Genomic DNA, 21,065 nt, shown 5'->3' on the forward strand with positions numbered 1-21,065 from the left:
ACGTAGATCCGTGACCTCACTTTCTGTCACCGTCTTGTGGCCGGAATCACCCGGTACACACCTGGTTAAACCCGGACAGTCCGTTGTGAAACGGGGTTTTATCGGACTCAACCGGAGGTTTGCCGGCATTTTCCGGCTATAACCTTGAGTTAATCGGCGAATAAACCTGGGCTTACCGTAACTTTCACTACCCCCAATGGTACAAGACGGAGCCATACCGTGCTTCGCCTGCGCTATGCCGTCCCGGGGCCGGAGTTGTTCGAGTTTAACCAGGTGTGTGCCAGGTGATTCCAGCCACACGACGGTGACAAAAGGTGAGGTCACGGATCTACGAAGGTAACAGACGGTGAAGTTGCGGTGACATAAGGTAATATGATGATAATTTATAGTATATATGAACTTGATCTGGGAAGTGAGGTTTTTGCCTTCCAGCAGAATCTTCGTCATTTGAGCTATGTGTTTGCTTCTTCAACTTGGCTTCCTACTGGTGGCAATTTTCTGGCAGGTTTTATTGGTCTTCGGCATGATGTTTCCCTTCAAGTGACTACAAGATAACTGATGGGGATTGTTTCGTTTTATTCAGTTTTATTTGGTTACGCTGCGCTGCGTAGTTTTGGCCGTTTCCGGCCAAACTAATCAATCGTAGGCCCAGCGAAAGAATTTTGAGATCTGCTATCAAATACAGGTCGATGCCTGGATATGTTCCAAATTGTGATAAATGTATTATGTATAAAAGGTGGCCTAAATTCAAGGACCAGATGTTATTTTAGAACATGTCTGGGTATTGGTGCTGTTGTAATTTTGTTGTTTTTTTTTGTAATGTTTTATCTGTTATTATCCTAGTAGCTTTGTATGAATTTCCAAAAGTTAAATAAATAAAGTAATATTAAATGCATGATTGTTGTGTTTTCATAGTAATTGTTTAGCAAAATCATCTATAAAGAGACACACATAACTGATGGGGATCGACGTGCGTCCTGTTTTATATGCTACCGAGTAAGCACCGGTAGGCGCCGGTGTGTTAGCGGATCACAGCCGGACTATGACGGGATGCTACCGGCGGTCATCGGGGCACTACCGGCTACGACCCGGGTCACTCGGGATTACACCTGGATCAGACAGGTTCACGCCAGACAATCACCGTGGATATCCGGTGTCAGACCGGGACTAAACCGGGCTCAGTGTAGATTCTGCTTCATTATCGGGGGTTTACCGGGACACCGTCGGGAATATGAGATCCAACTTACATTTTTTGCACACAAAAAAATGTCACGGTTCATCCAGGTATACCGGCTAATGTTTACCGGGAGGAACCGGGGCCGTCACCGGGACTTGAGATCGGGGCTTAAATTAAAAAAAAGTGCTTCAAAAGTTCTTACCAGCTTATTTATGGTAAAAATTGAACTTTTAACAAGCCGATAATAAAATGAAATATCACTTACTTTATAATGAAGATGCCACAGTTTTGCTTGTTATAATAAAACGTCACATTTATAAACAGGTAAAGGTGTAATTATATTTATCTGTATTCCTTGCCTATACCTTGTTTGTAATTTGTAGTAGCAGTGATCTTGCTTAACTTCTTTGTATTCTGATTTCTATAATAAAATCATCTTTTGCAACACGAATAGGTTGTCATATACAAGACACCGTATGATGTTGCTCGAGGGATATCGTCGTCCAGTTGAGGGAAATCTGAAATCGTCTCTTTTATCATGTATTTTTGTCTGTAGATCACCGTCAATAAGACTTGTAAAATGCAAGTCTAAAAATGACGATTCTAAATCCGAGACATTTACTTTGCTTAGTTGCGATTCTTTCGGATAAATATATTTCAACTCTTTTGAAAATACCGGTCGAATCAAGCATGAAATCTCGTTTAGAACAATATAACAAGAGGGTCATTGACCTAAAGCACTCACAAAGGCTTCAAGTGTGTTTTTGTAAGGTAATGGTACAAGTACTCTATGTCAGCCTATATTACATACATGTCACACACATTTTTGAACCTAGGGCAATAATTTGAACAACTATGGTAGACAGTACAACTCCATATAAAGGCTCTAGCTATTATTGATTCAGAAAAGAAGATTTTCAGAGTTTCTTACATATAAGCCTATAGTAAGTACATGTCACACACAGGGGCATGGCCATTTTGAACTTAGGGCAATAACTTGGACAATTATGGTAGAGAGTCACAACCTTATATCACATGCCAAATATCAAAGTTCTAGAGAAAAAGATTTTTAAAGTCTGATAGCTGAAAACCTATTTCTAATTGGAAAGACCCATATGTTCAATGATCCGGAACCATCTGAACAACTTTGAAAGAGGGCTACCTAGAGATCATTTGTGTAAATTTGATCAAAATCCTTTCAGTGGTTTTAGAGGAGATGCTGTTTAAAGAAATTGTTGATGAAAAGTGACCACACCCTCTGGCGGCCATGTTTTTTAATGAATAAAAAAAATTGAACAATATACATGAACCCTTTGTGTGAAATTATTTTAAAATTGGGCTAACAGTTTTATACAAGATTTTTTAAGGTTCTCCTATATACATATAGGTAAAAGTGACCAAGCCCCCTGGCAGCAATATTTTTTGACGAAACGGAATAATTTGAACAATCTTTGTAAAGGGTCACAGAAGGACCATTTGTATAAAATTATTTTAAAATCCGGCCAGCAGTTCCACACAAGGATATTTTCCACGCCCTCTGGTGGCTATGTTTTTTGACTAAACAAATTTTGAACAATCTTGGTAGAGGGTCAAGCAAGGACCATTTGTGTAATATCATTTTAAAATCAGGCTAGCAGTTTCACACAAGATTTTAAAAATTTCCACTATATACATATAGGGAAAAGTGACCACGCCCCCTCACAGCCATGTTTTTAAACGAATCGGTATAATTTGAACAATCTTGTTTCAGGGTCACACATGGATCATTTGTGTAAAATTATTTTAGAATCAGGCCAGCAGTTTCATACCAGGTTTTTAAGTTTTCCACTATATACATATAGGGAAAAGTGACCACGCCCCCTTGCAGCAACACTTTTTGATGAACTGGAATAATTTGAACAATCTTGGTAGAGGGTCACACAAGGACCATTTGTGTTAAATTATTTTAAAATTGAGTTAGCAGTTTCACACAAGAAGATTTTTAAATTTTCTACCATATAAAAATAGGGAAAAGTAACCACGCCCTCTGGCAGCCATGTTTTTTGACGAATCAAAATAAGTTGAACAATCTTGGTAGAGGGTCAAGCAAGGACCATTTGTGTAAAATTATTTTAAAATCAGGCTAGCAGTTTCACACGAGATTTTAAAAATTTCCACTATATACATATTGGGAAAAGTGACCACGCCCCCTCACAGTCATGTTTTTAAACGAATCGGTATAATTTGAACAATCTTGTTTCAGGGTCACACATGGATCATTTGTGTAAAATTATTTTAGAATCAGGCCAGCAGTTTCATACAAAGTTTTTAAATTTTCCGCTATATACATATGGGGAAAAGTGACCACTTCCCCTGACAGCCACATTTTTTGACAAATCGGAATAATTTGAACTATCTTGGTAGAGGGTCACACAAGGACCATTTGTGTTAAATTATTTTAAAATCGGGCTAGCAGTTTCACACAAGAAGATTTTCAAATTTTCCACTATAGTGACCACGCCCCCTGGCGGCCATGTTTTTTGACTAATCAATTTAATTTGAGCAATCTTGGTAGAGGGTGACATAAGGACCATTTAGGTGAAATTATATCAAAATCAGACTATCGATTTAGGAGGAGATGTCGTTTGAAGATTTTTCTGTTTTTAGCTCTGGTGGCCCCTATGTGCAACCAAGTGGAACCGTTTGAATAATTTTGGTAGAGTACCACTCAAAGAACATCAACGCCAAGTTTCATCAAAATCCATTCAGTGGTTTTAGAGGAGTTGTCATTTAAACACAACTGATGATGACAGACGACTTGACAGACGCAATCCGATCACAATAGCTCACCATGAGCACTTTTCTTTTCGGTTGCCATGGCAACCAGAGTTCAGCATGGAATTCAATTCTTTGAACAATTTTGAAAGGGGGCCACCCAAGGATCATTCCTGTGAAGTTTGGTGTTTAAAATCTTGCTCATGGTTTTCAAGAAGATTTTTTTAGAAAATGTTGACAGACACACGATGCAGAACATACATTGAGCGGTCACAAAAGCTCACCATGTGCAGAGTCAGCTTTTAATGGCAAATAACTGCTCCAAATTTTAAAGCAATAGCTTTGACCATAAAGGAGAAAAGTTGACCTAAACCTGAAGTGTTGCAAGTTTTAAAGCAATAGCTTTGATAGTTTAGGAGAAAAGCTCACCAAAACACAAAACTTAACCAAGAAATCTGATTTTCTAAGTCCGAAAGGGGCCATAATTCTTGCAAAAAGCAGGATGGACTTATGTTTCTTGCTGTACAGAGTCAGCCTTAGATGGTGAACAAAGGTTGCAAGTTTCAAAGCAATAGCTTTAATAGTTTAGGAGAAAAGTTGACCTAAACATAAAACTTAACCAAGAAATCTGATATTTTCAAAGTCCAAAAGGGGCCATAATTCATGCAAAAAGCAGGATGGAGTTATGTTTATTGCTGTACAGAGTCGGCTAATGATGGTATTTAAGGGTTGCAAGTTTTAAAGCAATAACTTTGATAGCTTAGGAGAAAAGCTGACCTAAACATAAAACTTAACCAGGCAACTCCGACGCCGATCAAGTGATGACAATACCTCATCATTTTTTCTTTTTCAAAAAATCAGATGAGCTAAAAATGCTCAATTTTCATTACATTCCAAATAATTAGCACTTTCTGTTGCAAATGATTTCTCCATAAAAGCTGTCAGTATATACTTATGAAGTTATGTGATAACTTAGTATAAAGGGTACAAAAATGGTACCACAACCTTTGCCATTTAGGAACAGAGCATTCATTTATTTTTTTTTGGACAAGAAATACATCATGTCAAACAGGTTGAAGTCCATCTCGTGGTTTCTCTCTGCCGCTAGATCTCTTTATACTCAGGACAGTCATTTGCTTGATTTTGAATTCCTACTTCTAAAGAATATTTCAAGCTCACTTTATTTGAAATCCGTCCAAAATTCCTGAACAAGATGTTGTTTGTAACAAAACAAGACATATTTTACCCTTTTCCCAAGGAATCTGTACTACTAGAGGATGCCTCTGGCAAGTACTGCTTAAATACAATCACTAAAGCAAACTCCTTTTTAAAATTTTAAGATCATGTTGTCTTGTCTCCTTTTTGGAACTTGAGCCTTCATTTATGTGACCCCAAAAACAATAGTGGTCATAAAATCTGTAAGTCCTATCACTCTATTAAGTTTGAAGGTTCTGGGTCAAATGGTTGTCAAGTTATTAATCGGAAACAGTTTTCCATGTTCAGGCCCCTCTGACCTTGACCTTTGGTGGAGTGACCCCAAAATAAGTAGGGGTCATCTAATTGGATGTCCAATCATCCTATTAAGTTTCCACATTCTGTGACAAAAGGTTCTCAAGTTACTGATCTGAAACAGTTTTCCATGTCGAGGTCCCTGTGACCTTGACCTTTGGTGGATTGACCCAAAACCCTATAGGGGTCATCTGCTCTGCATGTCCAATCATCCTATGAAGTTCCAACATTCTGGTTAAAGTTGTTTTCAAGTTGTTGATCTGAAATGGTTTTCCCTGTTCAGGCCCATGTGACCTTGACCTTTGACTGAATGGCCCAAAAAAACAAAGAATGGTTTTCAAGTTATTGATCAGAAATGAAGTCTGACAGATTCTGACCCCTGTGACCTTGACCTTTGATTCAGTGAGCCCCAAAATCAATAGGAACCATCTAATCTGCATACCCAATCATCGTATGATATTGATTGGAAGGGGCTTTCCATCTTCAGGCCACTGTGACCTTCACCTTTGACATAGTGACCCCAAAAACAATAGGGATCATCTAATCCGTAACCCCTATCACCCTATGAAGTCTGAAGGTTCTAGCTGAAAGGTTTCTCCACTGGAAATGAAGTGTGTCAGACGGACCGGGCAAAACATTCATACAGAAAACATTCAGAGAAAGATTTATGATAACATCTAGAAGAAAATGTGACCTGTGTAGAGTTAACAAGGTTTTCCTATGATTTCAAATAGTGACTGGTTCTTTACCTATTAAAGAAGACCCAGTAGTGAAACCATCCAAAATTTTACTGAGGGTAACATTCTGACCAAGTTTCATTAAGACTGTGCCAAACCTGTTCACAGACAAATTGTTGATGATGAAAGACGACATCAGATAACAGACACAGGATGATCACAATAGCTCACCTTGAGCACTTTATGCTTTAGTGAACTAAAAACCCAAAACTTGCAACTGCATGATGATGTTATTAATTGCACAGATGACTGACTAATGCTATCACTCAATAAGAGCTCGCATGACATCACAAAGCTCTTGTCAATCTTCTAGGAGCAAATGATTCTGCAAATGTTTTTCGTTATGTCTGGAAGTACTCCAAGACTTTTAAATTCAAGAAAGTCTGAATTACGGTTCTTGCTGGTTAAGAAAAGTATCCAAAATTTCATATAAAAGAAAATATAACATTCATAAAACAAAATGTGCAAAGTGTGTAGAAATAAAGCAAGTTGTGCAGTATGATCCCTTTATTTCCACATGATTTTCAGGATAAAATTACATAAATGTGTGTCAGAAAAATATGAAATTTCTTTCACAACTTCTTGGCTACAGTTTTTAAAATCAAATTAATAATGGAACTTCAAAGAAGAATTCTAGTCACTTTAACGGTTATTTCTGCACAAAAAGTTTAGTCAGTACAGAAAATGGAAAAATTCACAGGGTATATTTTAAGCCCCATTGTTGCCTGGACATGGAACTGATACTTTGAAGATACAGTCTAAACCTGAATCTGAACTAAACCTTGTTCTTTTAAGTATGAATATATCATTTTTGCTAGATTTAACATCACACTGAAACAGTTATAGATCATATGATAACCTTCCGGCTTTTGATGGTGGAGGAAAACCCCAGGTGCCCGTCCATGTATTATTCCATCACTGGCAAGCAGGGCACCTGGGTAGAACTCCCAACATTATAAGAATTCTACACCCTGAGCAAGGTTTCAAACCCACAACAGTGATATAATTGTTAGATTGTTATCTGTTTATACTAGGAAGAAATACATTAAAGCATAACAGATAAGGTCAGTTTTTGAGGTAACTGGCCAAGAAGCTGAGAGAAATATACAGTGGTGTCTTCAGATTTTGCCAACTTTTTTAATTATCATCCAACCATGGGTATTTCTTGTCAAAATTCATACTCATAAAAAGGTACAAAAATCACTTCAAGAAAATAATACAACTTTGAACATTATCAATATCACCATATGATTTATTAACAGTAGAAAATATATCCAGATCTTAACAAAATAATGACATTTCATGTTAAAACATTTTTTCTATCTTAAAAAAAGTAGTGCATCTATTTTCAGGATTTTAATAGAGTTTTAATTTTGCCACCAAAGTACTCAAACCTTCAAGAAATTAATAACTTCCAACAGAATGACAAATACTTTAAGCTCCCGCTTTTTCTTGTTAGCAAAAACTCTTCACACCATTTCTAATTCAAAACACCAGAAACAACAAATTCAACAATAACAAAATGCAAAATAAGTAATACAAGAACAATATGACAGCAGCATGTGTATAGATGCAGTTAAATACTGAAGCACATTTTCCTTGCCTCCTCCTACTGTCTAGCATTTCAGCTGGCCAAGTGACAACATGTTATGGCTTGTAACAGGTAAGTTATTCCATACAAGGTTAGGAGTTGTTCCGCATAGATTTTTTTTATTTTTAGTGATGTCCAGGCCTGTGTTCCCAAAACATTTTCAGAAAAAAAGCGGAGTTTGATAATGAAACTTTATTTGTCATTTATACCTAAATATCATGTTTAAAAATAAATTTTAAGTTAACAACTTTTTTTAAATGGCATTTCAGTATTGATGGTTGGTCTCAGTTGGAATTAACCTTGAAATTTTAGTAAAACTGGTATTAAAATTTCAAGCTCAAACTCAGCTGAGACCGAAACATGTTTTGTGAACATAGTGCCAGATAGGATAAATTCTGCAGTATATAGGAGGCAGCATAATAAATTCAAGACATGCTCTGTTGTTGAACGAATACAAGATATACATGGACTTGTGTGTGTGGGTAACATCACTTGGAAATCATTCAAATCTGGGACTAATTTTGCGGTTTGGTTAGGCTAAGAAATTAAATATTAACAAACATATAAAATTCCTGTTGTTTCATCTCCTTATATAAATATCCCCCAATACATACCCCAACCAAAAAGCTGTTTCCACAAAAATCACAAAATCTATACCAAAGGAATTAACAGATTTTACAGTTTATTGATTTCAGTGACAGTGTATCCATATTCAGTCAACAGCAAACTATGAAACAAACATTGTCTGTCAACATGATCCTTATGCTTGCTAATTTATACATTTTTTTTCCTTGACCTTTGACCCCAAAGTCAATAGGGGTCGTGTACTCAATAAGTACTATGAGCATGTCAAGTTTGAAGGTCCTAGATGCAGTGGTTCGCAAGTAAAGTGCCTTCATGCAAAAAGTTAACATTGGCCCCTGTGACCTTGACCTTTGACCTGGTGATCCCAAAGTCAGTAGGGGTCATGTACTCAGTAAGTACTATCAGCATGTATAGTTTGAAGGTCCTAGGTGCAGTGGTTCGCGAGTAAAGTGCCTTCATGCAAAAAGTTAACATGACGAACGAACGAGTTAACATTGGCCCCTGTGACCTTTACCTTTGACCTGGTCACCCCAAAGTCAGTAGGGGTCATGTACTCAATAAGTACTATCAGCATGTGAAGTTTGAAGGTCCTCGGTACAGTGGTTCCTGAGTTAAGTGCCTTCATGCAAAAAGTTTAACTTTGTGATGAACGAACGATTGGATGAACAGTTGAAAACTAATATGCCTCCCTTTGGGGGCATAAAAAAAGAAGACATATGCCAGTCATCTAAGTACACTGATACACATGCATGCAGATAATGTGTACTTTCAGGCCAGCTGGACTGGTTACAAAGTTAACATATACTATATTCAGGAAAATACATGTCAGTAAGAACAAGTGCAAGGGTTGTGCATACAAAAAGAAACAAGCAGTTTATATGGTTGCATAATAAACAATATATTGAAAAAAAATAGGGACAGACAGGGAGCAAAATATTACAGGAATGTCCCAGAATAATATAGATTTTACATCATTCTGCCTTATAGTACAACTGAAACACAAAAATAAAATCTCTTAGTTTAACAAATTGGCAAGATAAAAAAATTTAATCATTTTTTTGTATCAAAGTTTCTTCACATAGCTTTTGTACACAGTGAAAACATTTTGAATACATTGAAACATTATCTAAATGTATTGTTGTTTTCACAAGTATAACTTACATTTTATTATTCATAAGTATTGATTAAAACCCCCTTCACACTGGTTATATAACACAGGAAATATAGAAACCTAAATGTTATGCATTTTACAGGACAGATTTGTTGTATTTTAAGCTTTTTTATAAATTTTATGATGACAGACCTAAACCCACATGAAATGCAATAAAATATTCATAATAAAGGAAAGGCAGTATGAATCATATTTCACCAAAAAAATATGTAGACTAAAATAGTGCTGATGGAGAAAGAATGGGACAATAAGCTAATAAAGTAGTCAACAAAACAAAAAAGAACCCAAAACAAATGCAAATAAAGCGTGATAAAAACATGTACGTTGCCTCGATGATCTCTAATTAACACAATCATAAATGTCTAATACGTAATTTATAAAATTGAGTCATTTTCTTTCATGAGCCTATACCTGATCAAACATTCATCACTTTAAATGCTATGAATAAGAAATAACTAATGAATAAAAGAAACAAGTATATAAGACATTTGAGGCATCAATCACATTCAACAATGTCAACACACTTTGAGGAGAAAACTTTACCTTTTGTTTAGATATCAATTGTTAAACTTGCAGTACTAACCACTTAATAATCTAAAAGCACGATTTGCAATAGGTCAAAACTCATGTTCAATTAAATGTTACACTTTTAAAAATATCTGACAATTAAAAACTTATATGAAGGGTAGGACTACATTACAAAATAACATTTCCAGTGGATATTTAGTCCTCCGAAAAGTTTATGGGTAAAGTTAAAGAAGTAAAGCACTTTTTCTTACATGTTAGCACAAGCTTGCTGAATAAGCATTACCATCAGATTTTAGCTTCCTTTAAATTCTAACTGCAAAATTGAAAGAAACAACTGAGAAATATTTACAAACTGAATGTGTTACTATGGTAACCACAAACCAAAATAACCATTGCACATATACAGAAATCACAGTTCTAAGTAGACAACAATATCATTCACCAGCCTTACAAACATGACCAATTCAAAAACTGAACCGAAAACAGTCATAACCAGTTCTTTACTAAATGTGAATGATGAGTTTTCCATTCAACCCTCGAAATATCATGAATACATTCCTCACAAAAAATGACTCATTTAGATCTACATCAGGGCCAAAGATCTGAAGACCAGTCAAAGATTGGTTGAGTCTGAGCTCAATTCTGAAACTAACCAATGGCAAGGTTCAATTCTGAGACTGGTTCTATAAACCTTGAACCAGGTTTCCTGATAATAAAAACTAAATTAGGTTCTAGTCTAAAGGTGCATCCATATCACTGGTCAATTTCTGAATTATACGGAGACACAACCAATCAGATACAGGAGTTTTGAGACTGACCTTCAGTTTTATCAACAGTATGGCTTTATATGAACTAAGTTTTGCAGAGTGACAAGGGAATCTGAGAACACATATAAGACCAGCTTGTTGTGACTAAACAATAATCACTACAACTAAGCTCATAATTTTACAGACTCGCTAATATTCAAATCAATTTTGGAGGAATTGTATCTTATAGTTTTAGAAAAGATGTCTATATCAACAAATTATATACCAATATCTTTAATCAGAAAAGTTTGCAACATCACATTTCACAAATCTTATTGAAGAATTATGCTTCAAAACAATCTTTTCTGTTTCAAGTCAAATAATGTTTTCCCATTGAAATTTCCTCTATTTCAGACAAAAATATCTGCTTTAGAAATCAGTATGCTTTGCCACAGGATGAAATGTAAGAGACAGGCTATCATAATGTTAAAAAAATAAGATGCAATAGAGTACTTAAATTTGTCATTCTATCATAAATATCAAATAATTAGATCCTCTTTCATTAAATTGCATTTTATTGTCTATAGTAGAGGAAATTTTTTCTCCCACAATTCATTTTTTTCTCTGTTATGGCCTCTGCTTTAGTGCACACCAGGAGATGGTGGGGGTGGATTTCCACGATCCTGAAAAAAGAAAAATACTTATTTTATCTTCTTAAAAAGCAGATAATTTAAACATATCTTGACCTTTTTAATGACAGCTTGTTTCTTTTTGTGTTTCAAGTCACACCAACACAGATTCATATGATGACACAGCTTTAATGGTTGGAAAGCACCAAGTGTCCTTCGAGACAATATTTTCGGCACAGGCTGGAACCGAGGTAGAACACTCAACCTTCGCACATCAAGTGTAAAATGCATGAACAGACCTCAATTCATTAAATCTTGTTTGTTTCAATGCTAATTGAATTCATTAATTATATTGATTCAATGCAATTTACCTTAACTGAAGACCTTAACCTTTTGTAATGCACACCTGTCATAACTACTTTGGTTTATTGTGTATAGACAAATGTCAGGTACTTTGACCTATACTTGTTGTCTCACTGAGATATACATATTCAAATATGCATCTAATAAACATCCTACTATCTATTATGTTTTACAATAAAAAAACTCTGTAACATTCATGATTGCCAGTTCAACAGGTAGACCATATCACTTCAAAGGTGGAGATCATAGCTTTGAGACATACATTTCTGGAAACAGCATGTCTAAGATCACATAATTATACCATCTGCATCTCATGGGGGGAATTGGCTAACACTTGAAAGAAATCTAGCAACACTGTAAAGGTTTAGGTTAACCGCCTACCACATTTATATGAAATACTACTGAAAAATGGCACTGCTGGCATCATCCCCCTACCCTAACCCAAAATAAACAACAAATTTGGGTATTAATGCACGAAATGTGATAGTCAAATTACTCCTACCATGTGTTGTGTATCCGTTCTCTATTGTTACCACATAAACTCATAAACTATGTAGCATATAACTGTCTGAGTGAGAAATTGGTTATATCTTTCAAAATTGCTTTGCTATACTCTTCCTTCTATTGGTTAAAACCAAATGAGTGCTTAAAGGGAGAAGGGGCAAGATACTGATATATGATTGCATTAACAAGGCACAGAATGCTCAATGACCTTACTAAAAAAACATTGTCAACATGTGTAATACTTTCAGCAAGACCCTATAAACATTTCATAGTACATGACACAGCTGTTTGTCATTTTAAAGCAATAATCAATATAAATCTATTTAAATATTCACAGCTGCATTTTGTTTTCAACTTTCAGATTTATATTTAGACATGAACAATGTAATCATCCTCCAAAATCAAGGCCACAGCAGTACGGATTTAATAGAATTTGTGGCTATTAAGCAAAGTATCTGAATCATCTCATATCTGACCCAGTCTGGTGAACATGGAAAAATAAATAAAGGGGCTGGAGGATACACAATACTTAAATCAGCTTTTCTTACCATTTCAGAGGCGATAACTCTGGTGCCCATGTCTGTCATGGCTGATTTTTTTAAAGGATCCCAGATCTTATGGAGATACATGTACTAGTTGTTTGCAAATTAAATTGATCATGCTATCATGAACACAAGCTAAATGTGGACTTCGAGCCGATGGACAACAAATGAAACACAATACGCGAGTGAATACTGTATACTATGTTCTACACAAGTTTTTTGTCTATAGAGAGATATACATTGAATAAGATATTTTGAAGACAGACCGGTCATATACATATGGTTCTTGGCCTACATAGTCACCAAAACAAGTGTGCAAAGTTTCAAAGCTGTAGATCTTATAGTTTTTGAGAAAAGGAGCACCTAAACAAAAAATTTAACCAAGAAACTCAAATTTTCTAAGTACAAAAAGGACCATAATTATATACATAGTTAAAAGATGGATAAAAAGAAAATGTCCTAATGCAGATATAAACTGGTCAATGTCAGACATTCTATTAGGCAATGCAAATTTCAATGCAGCTACTCTTGTTACTTATCTTGACTGGAAAATACACTATCAAAGTAATTTTAAGGAGGTTGTTTCTACCTTACAGATATTAACAGTTTAAGAAAACATCTGAAAACCGAGAAATATATCGCAAAATTTTTTTACAAAATATGAATTGCTTTGAAAGAAAATGGAATAGTTTTAGGAATCTACTTGTAGATGATGAAGTGTAACACGTGGGTCTGGGGCTTCATAGTGACTGCGCTTGTTGTCTTCTTTATTTCTTCCTTCTCTCTCATTTAACTCAGGTACTGAAGTACATGCTATATATGGAACACATTTAGTATTAGCTTTTGACTAATGGTTTCTTTTACTGACTTTTTTCCATTCTGACCTTGTACTTCTTTAATTACTTTTCCCTTTTTTTTTCATATAACTTGTTGAAAAAGTTACTCTAGAAAAGGTACGTAAACTCCCAAGGCAATTCCACACAAAAGTATTTGTTAGAGTTTCCTCCCCTAGATCAATACTTGAAACCTTGCGGTAAAATTTAAGCAAGGTAATTATGTATGCTAACTAAGCCGCTAACCTAATGTGTGTAGCTGGATACCTGATGCCTACTGGTCAATTTGTCCTTGCCACTTTCGCATTCTTCTTCTCTTTTTTCTGCGGTGGGCGGGGGGCAAGGATACCAATTTAAAATACAACCTTTGATGATGTTAACTGCAAGATCTAAACATTGAAAGTCAAATTTGTTTGCCTATTATTACTCTTATACTGTTTGAAAAACTATATAATCATGTGCATAGTCTTTTCACTGTTAATATATAATTAGTCTTTCTGTTCAGAATAGCCTTAAACTCGAACATAATGTGTATCACCTAATGCTGAACAATATATGTCACTAATTCTATAGACATGTACATGTATGTATTTTCAGACAATTCTCGTTCATGTAGAGCTACATTTCCAACTTTGTTTAATATTGTATAATTATGTAAACGTTTCTGGCACACAAAATCAATTTTGTATGAATTTATGATGCTTTTGATGTAAAAATGTAAATAACAAGAGCACCGCCTTGCGGGTGCTGACGCTCATCTGATTTTTTTGTATAATAGAAATATTATCCTACCCATGATTTTCTAAGTCTAAAAAGGGCCATCATTCTTGCAAAAAGCAGGATAAAGTTATGTTTCTTGATGTTCAGTGTCCACTTATGATGGTGAAAAACTGTTGCAAGTTTTAAAGCAAAAGCTTTGATAGTTTAAGAGAAAAGTTGACTTAAACATAATATTCAACCAAGAAAATGATTTTTCTAAGTCCAAAAGGGGCAATAATTATTGCAAAAAGCAGGATGGAGTTACGTTGCTTGCTTTACAGGGTCAGCTTATGATGGTGAACAACAGTTGCAAGTTTTAAAGCAATAGCTTTGATGGTTTAAGAGAAAAAGTTGACCTAAACATAAAACTTAACCAAGAAATCTGATATTTTCTAAGTCCAAAAGGGGCCATCATTCTTGCAAAAAGCAGGATGGAGTTATGTTTCTTGCTGTACAGGGTCCACTTATGATGGTGAAAAACTGTTGCAAGTTTTAAAGCAATAGCTTTGATAGTTTAGGATAAAAGTTGACCTAAACATAAAATTTAACCAAGAAAACTGATTTTCTAAGTCCAAAAGGGGCAATAATTCTTGCAAAAAGCAAGATGGAGTTATGTTTCTTGATGTACAGGGTCTGCTTATGATGGTGAACAAGTATTCCAAGTTTCAAAGCAATAGCTTTGATAGTTTAGGAGAAAAGTTGACCTAAACATAAAACTTAACCAAGAAATCTGATATTTTCTAAGTACAAAAGGGGCCATAAATCTTGCAAAATGCAAGATGGAGTTATGTTTCTTGCTATACAGGGTCAGCTTATGATGGTAAACAAGTATTCCAAGTTTCAAAGCAATAGCTTTGATAGTTTAGGAGAAAAGCTGACCTAAACATAAAACTTAACCAAGCAACGCCGACGCAGACGCCGACGCCGACACCGACGCCGACGCCGACGCCGACAACCGCTCAAGTGATGACAATAACTCATCATTTTTTTTCAAAAAATCAGATGAGCTAAAAAGGACCATAATTCTGATTTGTTTATTTGTTTTTGGGTTTAATGCCGTTTTTCAACAGTTTTTCAGTTATGTAACGGTAGGCAGTTACATCTTTTATCAAATCGTCACGGAGAACATTTTGCCTGCCCAGGGATCAAACTTGTGACCCTACAATCCGTAGATCTATACTCTACCTATTGAGCTAAGCGGGTGGGTCCATAATTCTGACAAAATGCAATCAGAGTTATGGTTCTTGGCCTACATAGTCCCCTAACGATGATTAACAAGCGTGCAAAGTTTCAAAGCTGTAGCTCTTATAGTTTTTGAGAACAGGTGGACCTTAACAGAAATTTTAACCAATGCCGACAGTGACTCGTAGATGTTTTTCAATAATCAGAGGAGCTAAAAATGAAGGAAATACATATTATACATACATTGTTTGCTGGTTTTGTGTCACCGAGGTTGCGCATGTTGCGTGGTCTGAACAAGAAGAGCGCCGTTGCCATGACAAGCCAGCCAAACAACATCAACATCATGGTGTTGAATCCACCATCCGGAGCTTGGTCCCCACCTGGCACTGTGATGAACACACAAAATATTCAATATATGGACTTCCATAATGCAGTTAACAGAATAAATACTGTACAATGATTTAATTATACGTAACATTTTATGATTTTGGCAAAAATGGTTAATGGGGCTTATAAATTTTGTGGATTTCAAAGTTAAAACAATAAAATAATATGGAATTCCTTCACTGTTGGAATTTAAGTTATCTTTGTTTGTTGGAATTTTAGTTAATGGACTGAAACAACCATAAAATAAATGAAAAAAAAAATAATACCACAAATATTTATGACCCCACAGTAGATTACGGTGAATTGTTACCCTAAAACACTTTCTGTAATGCAGAAATAATGCACCTTTCCTGTTAAAACTTAAAAAGTATGCATAATTCTGAAGAATTGGTTAGTTCTCAAGCCTTTTACAAGTCATACAAAATTGTGTAAATCATACTCAATATTTTTATGATATGAAAAAAGATACTATGGCATATTTAAATGGTTCAAGCATAATAATATGTGCATTCTTTACTTGTTGCCTTTTAACAGAGTATGAGGATAACCAATCTTAATATCAAACATATTTACCCCCTGTTTGACCATCCTTAAAGAAACAACAAGAGGGCCATGAAGGCCATGTATCGCTCACCTGACCTACTTACCTAAAGATCAGCAAGATTAACATTCTGACCAAGTTTCATTAAGATATGGTCATAAATGTGGCCTCTAAAGTGTTAAGTAGCATTTCCTTTAATTTGACCTGGTGACCTAGTTTTTGACCCCACATGACCCAGATTTAAATTTGACCTAAAGATCATCAAGATTAACATTCTGACTAAGTTTCATGAAGATACAGTCATAAATGTGGCCTCTAGACAGTTAACAAGCTTTCCTTTTGATTTGACCTGGTGACCTAGTTTTTGACCTCACATGACCCAGATTCGAACTCGACCTAAAGATCATCAAGATTTTCATTCTGACTAAGTTTCATGAAGATATAGTCATAAATGTGGCCTCTAGAATGTTAACAAGCTGTTCCTTTGATTTGACCCGGCGACCTAGTTTTTGATCCTGCATGACCCAGATTCGAACTTGACCTAAAGATCATCAAGATTAACATTCTGACCAAGTTTCATGAAGATACAGTCATAAATGTGACCTCTAGAGAGTTAACAAGCTTTTCCTTTGATTTGACCTAGTTTTCACCCCCCTCCCCCCGACCCAGATTTGAACATGACCTATAGATCATCAAGATAAACATTCTGACCAAGTTTCATTAAGATTGAGCCAAAATTGTGGCCTCTACAGTGTTAACTAGCTTTTCCTTTGATTTAACCCAGTGACCTAGTTTTTGACCCTACATGACCCAGATTCGAAATGCACCTTGAGATCATCAAGATTAACATTCTGACCAAGTTTGATGAAGATACAGTCATAAATGTGGCCTCTACAGTGTTAATAATCTTTTCCTTTGATTTGACCTGGTGACCTAGTTTTTGAACCCAGACGACCCAATATCGAACTCGTCCAAGATTTTATTGAGGGTAACATTCTGACCAAGTTTCATTAAGATTGGGCCAAGATTGTGACCTCTAGAGTGTTAACAAGCTTTTTCTTCAATTTGACCTGGTGACAGTTTTTGAACCCAGATGACCCAATATTGAACTCATCCAAGATTTTATTGCGGGTAACATTCTGACCATGTTTCATTAAAATTGGGCCAAAATTGTGACCTCTAGAGTGTTAACAAGCTTTTCCTTTGATTTGACCTGGTGACCTAGTTTTTGATCCAAGATGACCCAATATTGAACTCATCCAAGATTTTATTGAGAGTAACATTCTGATTAAGTTTCATTAAGATTGGGCCAAAACTGTGACCTCTGGAGTGTTAACAGTCAAACCGCTGACGATGACGGACGACGGACGGTTAGACACAGGGCGATCACAAAAGCTCACCTTTGAGCACTTTTTGCTCAGGTGAGCTAAAAAAAGAAAGCAATTTAAATTCTTAACCTGTACTGACTTTTCTAATAGAACAATGAACACAGACCTGTAGCTGAACTCTGACAATAATTATTCATTTATTTTCAGTTTATTCACCAAAGCTTGTTTCCATATACTATTAATAGTCTTAAAGACATAATTATAATCAAGACAGAACTGATTTAACCTCTAGCTGGTAATGCCAATATCATTTCACCAGATATTGTAATTGCCTAAAGATGCATGTCCTAAATTTTTGTTAGATTTCAATCAGTTGCTAACTAGAGCTATCACTAAAGGTGATGAATGTACCCCACTCATGCACTGACACAGTACATTGCAATTTGACACACACAAGACTGCATAATTATGTGGACTGTATGTATATAGACTGTATGTATACAGTATAGTAACAAAAAACAAAGTCCCATAACTATGCAGAATATTTATCTAAAAGAATGTAACATGCACCATGCACAACTAAGGTTGGTACTGATCACTTGTGTGAAGTTTCATTAAATTGTGTGCAAGGGTTTGGTAGATTAGGCACGCACAAGATTGCATATGCAGACTGTATGTACATAGTATGTTAACAAGAAACAAAGTCCCATAACTCTGCAATTTTTGTCGCTGAAAGAACCTAACATGCCCCATGCACAACTACTGTTGGTACTAATCACTTGTGTGAAGTTTCATTAAATTCTGTCAAGGGGATAAGGAGAGATGGTGCTCACAAGACTGCGTCTACGGACAGACGACCAGACGGACAGACAGACAGACAACCTGAAACCAGTATACCCCCCCTTACAACTTTGTTGTCGGGGGGTACAATAAAATACTGACCCGCTACTGTCAAGAACTTGAGGAAAATGTAATATATGACTGATACATAGTTGCAAATGCAGTCTGAATTTATAACTAATGCTATCATTATATCATGCATACATATATATTACCATGGAAACAAACTTCAATGAAACATAGTGTACAGTATATACTTACTGAATACCTATTGCTTGAGTTCGACAGACAGAGGGGCATAGTTTTGTCTATTGACCAGTAAAATATTCAGTAAGTGAATACTGTATACTATGTTCTACGTAAGTTCTTTGTCTAAAGATATATACACTGAAAAAGGTATTTTGAATACAGACTGGTCATGTACATTTGTAGCACAAACTACGGACCAGGTATCTATATATGAGTCATGTATTAATACCCACTGTATGATTCTATCAATATGTTACATTCTATCAGACATGCAGCTGTTTCGTATCTCATTAATAAATTCAATACACAATAATAAAAAGTACCTCAACAGTCTGTTCAGATTCAATAATGAAAATCTCTAAAAGCAGTCTAACAAAATTCTGATCAAAGGTAATAGACTCCACATGTGAATGTGGGTGAAAGCTGGGAAAAATTTTAAACCTGAAACGAGTGTGGGATCCTGGAAGCTGTTAGCACCCTTGGTGAGTCAAGGGCAAAGCCCAGGTAGGTGGTCCAGGGGAAAAATATCTTGCCATGTATTAAATAATCATTTCTTGTTTCAAAATACCAGGTAGCTGTTACAATTTTTATTTAAATGGATGAGTATTTGCTCCACCACATAATATGTAAAAGAAAATCCAAAAATCTAAAGACATTATCTAACACATTTCCAGTATTGTGAAGCCATCTTCTGTATGTAATGTTGTCCAATATGCGTGAAACTGCTCTTGTAAAACTGAAATAATCTTTTGTCAAAAAATCAAATAACAAGAAAATTATTTTAATTAAAAAAAAAAACTGTTTAATATGCACAACTGAAATGTCTTTCACCTGTGAACACCAGATGTGCCACTAAAGAAAATTTTATGCCTGATGTTAGACTTGGTGAAAGATATATGAATTTTAAACTGACAAAAAAAAATTCCTCTAATATACTTACATTCATTGAAACATTGTGTATCTGTACAAGCATCTTGGGAATTCCTTAACTACAATTAAACAAGAGGACCATGATGGTCCTGAATCGCTCACCTCTTCCCACATGACCCAGTTTTGAGTATGACGTCGTTTTTTCTATTATTTGACATAGTGACCTAGTTTTTGAGCTCATGTGACCCAGTTTTGAACTTGACCTAGATATTATCAAGATAAAAATTCTGACCAATTTTCATGAAGATCCATTGAAAAATATGGTCTCTAGAGAGGTCACAAGGTTTTTCTATTATTTGACCTATTGACCTAGTTTTCGAAGGTACGTGACCCTGTTTTGAATTTTAACTAGGTATTATCAAGGTGAACATTCTCACTAATTTTCATGAAGATCTCATGAAAAATATGGCCTCTAGAGAGGTCACAAGGTTTTTCTATTTTTATACCTACTGGCCTAGTTTTTGACCGCACATGACCCAGTTTCGTAACTGACCTAGATATCATCAAGATGAACATTCAGATCAATTTTCATGAAGATCCATTGAAAAATATGGCCTCTAGAGAGGTCAAAAGATTTTTCTAATTTTAGATCTACTGACCTAGTTTTTGACCGCAGTTGACCCAGTTTCAAACTTGACCTAGATATCATCAAGATGAACATTCAGACCAACTTTCATACAGATCCCACGAAAAGTATGGCCTCTAGAGAGGTCACAAGGTTTTTTTATTATCTGACCTACTGACCTAGTTTTTAAAGGCACGTGACCCAGTTTCAAACTTGACCTAGATATCATCAAGGTGAACATTCTTACCAATTTTCATGAAGATCCATTCAAGGGTATGGCCTCTAGAGAGGTCACAAGGTTTTTCTATTTTTAGATCTACTGACGCACGCACGCACGGACGACGGACGCTGCGCGATCACAAAAGCTCACCTTGTCACTTTGTGACAGGTGAGCTAAAAACAAGAGGACCATGATGGTCCTGAATCGCTCACCTATCCCCATATGACCCAGTGTTGAACTGAGTATGACGTCGTTATTTCTATTATTTGACATAGTGACCTAGTTTTTGAGCACATGTGACCTAGATATCATCAAGATAAAAAATTCTGACCAATTTTCATGAAGATTCATTGAAAAATATGGCCTCTAGAGAGGTCACAAGGTTTTTCTATTAT

The 21,065-nt window shown here is 35.6% G+C and overlaps 1 protein-coding gene across 1 annotated transcript in view; it reads right to left on the reverse strand.

The window, feature by feature from the left end:
- Positions 1 to 6,666: 6,666 nt before the first annotated feature.
- The window catches only part of LOC123535324 (small integral membrane protein 14-like), a 37,474-nt gene continuing 23,075 nt past the window's right edge, over positions 6,667 to 21,065 (reverse strand). Inside the window, exons 3-5 of the mRNA XM_045317937.2 lie at positions 19,896 to 19,944; positions 15,854 to 15,996; positions 6,667 to 11,481 (exon numbers count right to left, since the gene is read on the reverse strand). Coding sequence (XP_045173872.1) covers positions 11,440 to 11,481; positions 15,854 to 15,996; positions 19,896 to 19,944 — 234 coding nt within the window. The 3' untranslated portion in view covers positions 6,667 to 11,439. The remainder of the gene's footprint in view (positions 11,482 to 15,853; positions 15,997 to 19,895; positions 19,945 to 21,065) is intronic.

This window comes from Mercenaria mercenaria, chromosome 12, assembly GCF_021730395.1.
Source record: "Mercenaria mercenaria strain notata chromosome 12, MADL_Memer_1, whole genome shotgun sequence".
Taxonomy (NCBI): Eukaryota; Metazoa; Mollusca; class Bivalvia; order Venerida; family Veneridae; genus Mercenaria; species Mercenaria mercenaria.